Source organism: Malurus melanocephalus, unplaced genomic scaffold (genome assembly GCF_030028575.1).
Source record: "Malurus melanocephalus ecotype Western Australia unplaced genomic scaffold, MMel_1.1 scaffold_56, whole genome shotgun sequence".
Taxonomy (NCBI): domain Eukaryota; kingdom Metazoa; phylum Chordata; class Aves; order Passeriformes; family Maluridae; genus Malurus; species Malurus melanocephalus.
The window spans coordinates 787,456-797,956 of NW_026623288.1; the positions used below are offsets into that span (position 1 = coordinate 787,456).

General features: G+C 40.8%; 2 protein-coding genes across 2 annotated transcripts; one reads left to right on the forward strand and one right to left on the reverse strand.

Moving 5' to 3' along the window:
- The first annotated feature begins 466 nt into the window (after positions 1–466).
- MCTS1 (MCTS1 re-initiation and release factor) lies at positions 467–6,097 on the forward strand. Its single transcript, XM_057365649.1, has 5 exons — positions 467–690; positions 1,399–1,496; positions 2,543–2,676; positions 3,719–3,786; positions 5,875–6,097. Exons 1-5 carry the CDS (start codon positions 482–484, stop codon positions 5,954–5,956), a joined length of 591 nt encoding a protein of 196 aa, XP_057221632.1. The 5' UTR covers positions 467–481; the 3' UTR covers positions 5,957–6,097.
- A 2,509-nt stretch (positions 6,098–8,606) lies between these two features.
- Positions 8,607–10,489, reverse strand: C1GALT1C1 (C1GALT1 specific chaperone 1). Its single transcript, XM_057365648.1, has 2 exons — positions 10,447–10,489; positions 8,607–9,984 (listed from the first exon to the last, which is right to left on the reverse strand). The coding sequence occupies exon 2, from the start codon at positions 9,976–9,978 to the stop codon at positions 9,022–9,024; it is 957 nt and encodes a 318-aa protein (XP_057221631.1). The 5' UTR covers positions 9,979–9,984; positions 10,447–10,489; the 3' UTR covers positions 8,607–9,021.
- Between the last annotated feature and the right edge of the window lie 12 nt (positions 10,490–10,501).

The following is a 10,501-nucleotide window of genomic DNA, read 5'->3' on the forward strand; positions in this document are numbered from 1 at the left end:
GGAAGGGAAGGGGTCGGGCGGGCCCGGCGCTCCCTCAGCCCTGGGCTCGGCGCTGCGCTGGCGGGAGCGGCCCCGCGGCCTCCTCCGCTTTGCCTTGGGCACTGGCTCGTTMAATGGAGCTGAGTCATTAACTTGTCCCAACTTCGGCTGGTGCAAAGCGCCTCTCGTACTTCTGTGGTGGAGATGAAGGATTCGCATCGGAACAGGGGTGTGGGTGTTGGTGTAACCAGCAAAGTACTCGTGGAGTTGAATGAAATAGCTCTGTGTGCCAAGGTTTATCCATGAGACTAAACACGTGTTTTGTGGCCACAATAAAAGTTTATGGATGAAGACAGGCCACTAAGGGGGAAGATCCCTTGCCTTTCCCCAGCCCAGTGTTCCTAGGAGACCTATTTAAGCCTTGTGAAATCCTGRATTTAAGAGTTGGTCAGTTGGGCTGCTGTTAAACTTTTTAAACATTTCTAAGGACAGCTGCTTAGAAATGCATATTTTATGCAGCAATTGGTACATTTTTAAAATACTTTTCTCACTTGACAGATTTGATGAAAAGGAGAATGTATCAAACTGCATTCAGCTGAAGACTTCAGTTATTAAAGGTATCAAGAATCAACTGATAGACCAATTTCCTGTTATTGAACCATGGCTAAACCAAATCATGCCAAAGAAAGACCCAGTCAAAATAGTAAGATGGTAAGTATCTTTTCTCTTAAACTTTGGTTTCAAGGTTTGCTAGGATTATTTCTTTGCACATTTACTTTGTACAGGAGATTAGTGTTTTTGAGAGGCATCCATAATTTCTTAATAGCTACTAGTCCATGTTATGGCCAAACCAGAAAGTGGGCACGTGCTCATCGTGCTTTTGAAGGCACATGCTAGTAGGATGTTTGAGGAACTTGCAGTGTAGTCAGGGTCTCTCCAAGGATCAGCCTGTTGTTGAAGGGAAGGGAATATATCCATATTCAACTTTGTGGATATGGAAGCTCAGACTTGTTTGGATTCCTGTCAGTAACATTTTGTACTATTTTTGAGCTTCCATATATTATTTTGATTATTTTCTCTTTTTCTGAATAGAGGGTAGTACATTTTTGCTGACCTCTCTTTATTTAGTCTTTGTATTGCATTCAGAAAGCAACACCAAAGAAATGCAGTTTGTATATTTTGTTTGTAGGTTTCATTTTTATCAAGGGGAAAAGAGGTGAACAGGAAACAACTGCTGGAGAATAAGTCATTCAAAAAGATAATATTTTTAGTTTTAAATTTTGTWGCTAATTGACTGTCTTTATTCTCAGGTGCTAAGATAGACCAGACTCCATAAAGTAAAATATTTTATTTAAACTCTAGAAAGGTTATGTAACTATTGGAATAATTTGGTTGGTTTTTTTTTTTTTAATCTTGCAGTCATGAACATATAGAAATCCTGACTGTGAATGGGGAGTTGCTGTTCTTCAGGCAAAGAGAAGGGATTTTTTACCCGACGCTAAGGTTGCTTCATAAATGTAAGTTTCCTGAGGGTGGTGGTGCTGGGAAGGGAAGGGTGATCYGCAGAACATCTGTAGAACCAAATGAAAAAGAGCTTGCTAATTCTATGCATATGTATATTTCAGAATAGGTCTTAGAGTGTACTTTCTCAACTGGAATTTATCGATTTTCTAKTTCACATGTCCGTGTGAATTGCTTCCATGCTATATATTAAGCAATCTGAACTTTGATTAGTAAGAATTAAATTGTGCAAAGCTCTGAAAAAAAATCTCAAGAGGTTCTCCTAGGACAGAGATGTAAATTTGCTATGGTTGGTCCCTATCTTTCTTCTTTCAAGTAGGTACGCAAATACATGTAGGTTCTTACTAGAAAAATATTTTGTGCTCCTGAGTTTAATGATGTAATGTATACCTGTCACCCGTAGGAACTTATGCTGTGTACTCTTTAGAATTTAYTCTTGCAATCTTTTTCTTCTGTTCTGCTTGCTTGTGTTATTCTGTTTTGGATCACAAAGAAAACAGTATTGAGTGAAATCTCAGTGTTGGAAATACTTTAAGAGGGTGCCTGGAACGATGACTTGGAGAGCTGGCAGCTTKCATGAATTTTGTCCATCTTTGCATTTTTTTGTACTGTTGATGTTAAACTGTTTCTCTTTCATGTTGTAGTATTTGTATGAGTACATASAGTTTGAGGGATTTAAGACCCCTTTGTTTTAAAACCTCTTAGGATGTGGGCACTGGGGTGCTTATTTTCCTTAGGGGAAAATTGTTGCTCATTCTGTGTGTCTGTGAGTGTGCAGAAGCCATAAGTGTGAAGTGCTGGATTACCTTTGRTTCTCAGATAAAAGATGTGGTCTGRGAYRTCAGTACAAGTSTTCTTTTGGGTCAGTACTCRTGKCCTTTTGGGATGGTACAGCTCAGCAGGAGCTCTGGTAATTTCTCAAACTTCCGACCCATTCAGCACACTCTAAATCTAATTGCCCCATCTAAACTGACTTGATAATGAGCTGTTCATGTTGTCATGGTGCTGTATTAATTGCAATGCTGTATCTTTCCCCTCCTAGACCCRTTTATTCTCCCGCATCAGCAGGTTGATAAAGGCGCCATTAAATTTGTCCTGAGTGGAGCTAATATAATGTGCCCTGGCCTGACGTCTCCTGGAGCAAAGCTTTATCCTGCTGCTGTTGACACCGTCGTCGTATCCTTCTTTAACTGGGAATTATTGCTTACTGTGAGATGAGTTAAATTTCTGTTCTTGTGTTCTCAGTTGGTCATTATCTGTATTACTTTGGATTATAATTTGATTTGATGAAATAACTGGTAATCAGAAAAGAGCTGGAGAAATTTAGATATTGCTTGGCAAGGTTAAAATTGTTCATGTTTTTTCACTGTGTGTTCTAAACCAAATAACTATTCTTGATGTACTGTTGGGTGGGCTGCTGTTCCATTAATCTCATTGGTAAGTGGAACTCCGTAGTGATTTTATGCAAAACTGCAGAAGCAGATGAAGTGCACTGTAATTTGTCCCCTGCCTTCTTAGTCAATCTTGTTTTCCCTTCAGTTAAAGAATTATTCTCTCCTGTTCATAAGGAATTAGGAAAGATGTTTAGGATCAGCTTTATGGCAGTCAGAACTTTTTCTATGTGTTTGATGAAGTTAGCATATGTAAAATGAGGAAAGTGTGCTAATTCACTCCTCATTATATTACTGAGAAAGGAGCCCTGAGCAAACACAGCATTTGTAAGACCAAGCTGTGCTGCTTTTGTTGTTTGTTAGATGCTGTAGGAAAAGATCAGCAGTTAACATCACGTGTTGCCAAGCTCTGAAAAGGACACATCTGATTTCAGTACTTGAGGTTTTTAAATTGGTGTCTCAGTTCTTCTATGCCTTGGAATCTAAAATGGCCCCACAAACATGTGCTGTTTTGTTCCAGAAAGGGAGAGACTGTCATCTCTGTGTTAGGCACAAAGGAAGAAATGGAGTGTAGCACTGGGAGATTTTTTTCTGTAATTGCTGTTCCAAGTTCATAAATACATGCTTTGTTCTACACACTGTGATTCAGTTGTTAAATTCAGTGCATTGTTTTGCTTATCTTTAAGAGCTGGAGCTCTAGAATTACTAAAAGGTTAAAAGTTCAATACTGGCTTTTGAAAGTGTTTTTGGAAGTAATTTCTTCATATTGCTTTTACTTTTCTGAAATAGTTTAAAAGGAATCTGTTTTCCTTAGCAGCAATTTGTAGGCAATAATGGCAGAGGGAAAACAACATGCATTATGTGTGGGAGTAATGAAGATGTCAGCTGAGGACATGTAAGTGTTTTAAAAATTGAAATATAACCTGAGCCATGTTATTATTTTCATATTAGTTTGGGATATAAGCACCACTGTCAAGGTTACTGCATTGTTGTTGCAGCATGTGTTCAACTACAGAGTTTTTCAAGATTTAATTTTGTTGACTGATATTCAGGGTTAAGAAGAGGAGGCAGGGAATGTCTTCCATCCTTATTGGGAATCAAAATAGTTTTTTTCATGTGAATATGGATTTTAAGACACAGCATTAGTACTACTACTGAATGTTAGTACTTGTAGTGCTCTGATCATACCGTCTCCAACATCTTGTTAAACAAGGAAATACTTGTATCAAGTTCTTACTAGCTGGGCAAGAGGTGTAATTTGGGTTTGAGAAGATTGAAAACATTGAAGACATTTTTTTCTRCAGGGACAGCGGAGACTCAAGTCCTGCTAGAGCTTGGTTGCCTGTCTAGGCTTACTTTCCTCTGTGGCCTGCTTTTTCTTTAGGTGTACCCACATGCATGTTTCTGCTTGATGTGCTGACTAGCTTAGCTGAACCTCTTGTGAAATGTAGAAATGTGAAATGTTGAGGGGATAAACTGAACACTATTTGAAAGGAAAAGAGATACAGAAAATGGAAATGGATGTTTGTTGTTCTTATAATTTAGCACTAGCTGAAAGCCAAGTACCTAAATCACTTTTTCATTTTAAGTTCTGTAATGTCTTGCAGGATGTGAGGTGTACCCATCAGGTTTGGGATATGTTGGTTCCAGCCCTGTCTGTCACTTGTAACAGTGAGGAAGTGGTTTTAGTGAAAACAAGTCACTCATTTTTGTGGGGATAATTCTCAGCAGGATATCTCCTGTACTGGGTGACTGCTATCCTAAGCCATAATGCAGCACAAGGGAGAGAGGACAGGGATGTAGTGGGACTGAAGAAAAYTGGATTTGGGCCTGTTGTAGTTTTTGAGGAATTATATTCCTCAGGATTCTTTTTAGTGCTCCAAGAGTAAGTGGAGGGAGAAGCTACTTGTGTCCCTGTCCTAAGCGTGCAGTGATTTGCTGTGATCATTGCAAAACCAAGGTTCTCTGTATTCCTAACTCTTAACTTCAAATCCACCAGCCTTGCAGCTGAAGATCCTGTTCCTGTAAGAAGCGACCTGAACTGGAGAGTAAAATGAAATGATACTGCTCTCTGCAACCTGTTAGCTGGTTTTTTTGTGTTCCACAGTTTTCTGTTTTAGCCAGTGGGATTTCAATCTCTTGGTGTGATTACCACACATAATGTGTTAATACTGTGTTAGCAGCATTTTCCTTCCTGATTACTTTTGGACAAGTTGTGGAATAGAATATTTGGTGTAAATAGAGTAAATTATATTCTGCAGGGGAATGAAACTTGTTCTCACTCCCACAATGAGATTTGTCTYGTTTATTGTGGCAAAAGTAGGTTTGGGGTTTTTTTGTGGAATTATGCACTGGAAAAGCAAACACATTCAGTGTAGACACAAACYGGTAATTTTTAGAAGATGACATGACGAAAGATAATCAGTACTACAGAGGATAGCACACCTGTAACAAGCTGCAAGTCCTTGGCACATAAATTTATAGTTTTTAATTCTTTTTCAAGTGAGTAGATGACCTGCAACTAGCAGAGAGGCAGCTCACTTGTATTTGATTGTCAGTGGCACCCTTAGAACCAGAAGTTGTCAGATTCCACATTCCAGTCATCTTATACCATGTCCYGTGTGGGGAGGGAACAGCTCACAACTGCTGAACTGCTTTGATGGAGAAATGCTGAAATTAAGAGAAGTAGCAGAAATGTTGTCTGAAGAACTGTGTTCCAAAAAGAAGTAGTAAAAGTACTATGGAAAGCTGTTGAAAAAATGTGGAAGGCAAATATTGTCCTCTTATCAGTCAGCAATGTGGGCATATGTAATAACAAATATTGTTTCTTGTCCACCTGCTGTTGAAGATAATGACTTTGTGGTTGATAGCTTTTCCCCTTCCAGTTGACAGATGTTGCACTTGCTGCTTTAAATAATGTATGTTGTACTGCTTTCCTATTTAACCGAGCTAATACTTGTGTACATTTTTCCTCCTTCTACAGAGAGAAGGTCAACAAAGGGATTGGTATTGAAAATATCCACTATTTAAATGATGGCCTTTGGCATATGAAGACATACAAGTGAAACAACAGGAACTGTTACTCCAAAGGAATGCACTTAGATTAAATGTGGACTGCTTTGTAATTCCTTGTTTTTAATGTGACTGAATGTACAAATTATTTTGTTCTGTGGCTATGCTAAATAAATCAGCTGAATGCAAAAGTACTGTTAGGCTACAATAGTTTTGTAGATTTCTTTTTATTACAGTTGTTTTGTTTTGTCTTAAACCCAAGTCTTCAGTGACTGAAGATATTTGATGAAAGATTCTGCATGGACTGTGAGTAGACTATGTCAAATGGAAAGGAGGAAAAAGCCAAGAAATGTTTACATTTTTATGCTCTTCTAAAAGAGTAATATGAAGTGTGTGTGAAATATAAATATGGTTTATAAAACCTCTGAAACATTTCAGATTTTTTCTTCTGATTGACATCTTGTTAGTCTACCTGTTTCTTGAATGTGGAGAAATCAGTTTTTTTGACATTATTTTTTAACTTATTAACAGCATTAACTTCATTTTACTTAAAGATTTTCTCTTTTTAATATGCATTTATCTGTATAGGTTTTATGAACTCAGACTGATATGTGGACTAGAAATTCTTTTATGCTGGTTCRTATCTGAAGACTATATCTATGTTCAGATTTTTACCTGCCAACACTTTGATATTGCTCTCCTTCTAGTGGAGTTTATAGTAATGGTGGGCACACTCCCAATGGACCGTGTGCCACCCTGGTGCCTGACGCTCTCTACTCCCTGTTTGCAGCCTTATTTTAGGAGCAGAAACAAAATCACTGTTAAATAAAGGCATGATAAGCAAAACATGGTTATCAGTGTAGCCAGCAGCAACTCTTCAGGAGGAACTTCAAGAGCTCTCAGCTTGTGCACACTGCCACATGTCCGTTCAGCTACAGGGTTCAGGAGCACTGTGTCTGTCTGGATAACCCAATCCTTTGTTCAGCATACCCAAAGCTATGCCTATGGAAAAATGGAATAATGTAATAAACGAAGCAAAATTTTAAGGTCTACCACTCATAACTGTCTCTGGAAGCTTTTATTAGTATTTCAAGTCTTTAACACATGCATTTTCTAACAGCAGAATGTAACTTCCTGTGCCTGTGTCTTGTCTTGGTGCTGTTCTGCATGCTTGGTTTCCCCACCCTGGGACCTTTACAGAAGATAGTAGCCAAGGTGTTCTCCATCTCATTCTAAAGCCAAGTTAAGACATGCGAAAAGGAATGTATTGCCTAATACTGCTTTTAAAATGCTGTAAAATTATTTACATGATTGTGYTTCTGAGTAAATCTGAAACTATCAGCATAGGAAGACAAAATTTAAGCAGTGTTGCAGAAAAYGTTTGATCAAACTCAGACCTTTAGAATGCTGATGAACATTTCTATGCATCTTAAAGGTTCCACTATAAATATACTGATTTCTGGTTMGTGCTATGGGAAATCAGTTTGTACTTCAGTGGTTCTTTTTACCCTTCCACATGACCTTCTCCTTTGTCTTACAGTACCTCAAATCTGTGACAAATGACATTTTTTTCTTGAATGAAATTGTTCATTCATTCTTTCTCCTATAGATGGCTGTTGCAGGGGGGTCATAACTGTTTTTAATATCAGAAACATTGATATCAAAGTTTTACTTTCTTCGTCTGTTTTGGTCAGAGTATTCCCAGCTGTATTGTTCCGTAAGAAGATACAAGTCATATCAGGCTTAATTTATATGCTCTTCTAGCAAAACATGAAAAGTACAATGTTTACCCAGGTTTTGGCAGCAGTCATGTACAATCATGTTTGTCTTGCTGAGCTCTGAGTGACAGGGAGGATGAGAAGGTGCATCTTGTTTCACCTTTTGGAAACAGCTGAGCTGTGGAAGCTTGTCTGGGGGCCCGAGCAGGCCCTTTCTTACAAAAACCTGATGCTTAAAACAAAAATCCCCAAGTTGTGGATATTTTCATCAGCTCTGAAGCAGCTGTTCCACTTCTCCACCTGCTCCCTTCAGCTCACAGTAAGGTGTTACAATTGGTTGGTTATAGGTGAGATTACACCGTCTCTTCCCATGTTTTATGAATATTGTAGTACCAACAAAGCCTGTGATAGTCCTAGATGTAACATATGGGTGTAGACCCTTAAGTCTTGAAAGACCCATGTTAGGTCAGTGAATTCTAAATAGAGTAAACAGAATGTGCTGTGAGTGGAAGGAAATGTGACCCAGAAACTTCTATAAAAACTGAGTGCACTCTATTGAAGAAARAAACAAAACTGCTATTGAGACATCCAAGAAACCCAAACCAAACACTAAGTTGTACTGCTAATTAACCAACTTCTTCCTTGTAAACACTCCTAGCACCCACTAACAGGAGTGAAAATAAGACTGAGCCTTTATTCTAACATGCTTCTAGATGGAGCAAAACATTAAATGGGCAATTAATCTTGTGCTAACAGACTCCCTGACCATGTTAATACTTACTCAAACACAGTTTATCTTTTTCTTTTGTCTGCTCAGAAACAGCAGTCCAAAGGGCACTTGATATTATTMTGCTGCAACTTCCTAAAAGATTTCTTGTCACCTTGCTTCCTGGTAATTCCTTACAGTGTTACAAGGCTATACGTGAAGTGGCAGGTCCTGTATAAGCTCAAGCTATTGTGTAGTTGAGTGTAAAAGAAACAGCTTAGAGTCTTGGAGACTGAATCTGTAGTCAGTTTTATTGGTACATCTTAGAAAGATATAAAGACATTCTAGAAATGCCTGGAAGAACTGAAATAATCAAAGTMTTGCAAAAATATATTTGTAAGAGTACACTAAAGTTCATTTGAGTTTTCATTAATAAATATTTACATGTACAAACCCCCCCTATAAACTTAATTTTCTTTTATAGTAAACATTAACAACTTCTTTTCATCATTTCATTCCAGCACTGTCAAAAGCCAGASGCATTTCTCTATAAAAGATTTAGAAAAAAATTCTCCTTCCACGTTTAAAATTAAGAGCTTTACCAACCCTCAGTGTGCAAAAAAACCTGTACACATAGTAGCAGAATGTGTCAGTASAACGGTGTGTGGTGAGAAGAGCCAATTCCATGGTGCCATCAGTCATTGTCCGAGCCCGGTGGGGGCAGGAAGACCAGGGCATCATTGTAGGAGTGGCCGTAGGGCCTGAGCCGGTACACCCCGTACATCATCACGTGCATGTGGTTGGGGGCCAGCCCGCTGAAGGTGATGGCCATGTCAGAGCAGCAGCCATCCACCACCTGCTGCGGGTGCGTGGACATGGCCTCCTTAATGAGGGCCCCGACRGATTTGGTGTTAAAGACATCTTTGCCTTCTGAATCTTCTGCGTTTTCGGCGAACACCCCGGTGTACTTCAGGCAGATTGCCAGCTGTTTGTCCTCTGCGAGTTTCCAAATCATACCTCCTTGCTCTGGACACTTGTCAGGGTCTTCAAGAACACTGGAGAGTCGTCTCAGTGACTCAATGCTTAAGACGATTCCTCCCTCACCATCTACATACTCAAGGTCACCAGATTTCACAGTGTGGCCTAGGTAAAAAGGCTGCGAGGGATCTTTTTTCAGTAAGAAATACTTGAGATTTTCAATAATGGCAAATGTTGTYGGATATGCAAGGAAGAACCAACTGAATTCATCCTTATAACGTTCATATGTTATCTTGTAAGCYTTTCTCATCATCACCCACAAATCCTTGGAGTTGAGGGCTACAGAATCGAATACTTTGACCTTTTCCGAGCTGTAGAATTCTGCCTTGTCGCAGTGCTTGCTCCAGGTCTCCCTTGCAGCAGCCCAGTGTCCCAGATCTTTCGGTTTGACAAGGATGATACAGTAAACACGGATGCTTTTACTAAGCTCCACACGTTCACCTTCTGAAAGGTTTAAGACATCTTCCTTGTTGGGAGCCTGGATGTGATGATGCTCATGGTGATGTGCTTTGGTCCCGTGGCCCACCTTAATGTGTCCGAGGAGCGTAACTAACATGCAAAAGACTCCTCCAAGCACCACGCCCTTCATGAAAGAACTGCTTTCAGAAATCATTTTTTCCTAGAAAAGAGAGGCACTGTAAGAACTTAAAAGAGTAAGTGCACTAGCGCAGGTTCCATTGGTTCTAACGCAGGCTTCAATTTCTACACCCGGCTGCAGTTCCCTTATCTCCCGCACCGGGATAAGGCTGGTGAAAGCGATAACAATACCCAGGTTCCCGGTCGCGGCTCTCGGTACCGGTAACGGTACTACATGAGCCCTGTGCCCCGGCCCCGCTCCTCCACCGTGACCGCACAGCCCCGGCCCCGCCGCCTCCCCGCCAGCAGCACCGAGAGGCCGCGGGACCGGCTGGGGCACTGCCGCGGCCGCACCGCAGCCCCTGCGCGGCGGCATTTCCCGGGGAGCCCTCCCGGAGCCCGGCACCCGCCTGCCCCGCTACTCGGCACTCGGTGCCGGGGCTGCCGGACCCCCGAGCCTCCCGAGCCCCCCGGGCCCCGCGGGGCCGCCGCTCCCGCCGCTCACCGGAGCCGCGCGCACCGCCCCTTCCTGCGCCGCCGGAAGAGCCGCGCGGCCGCTG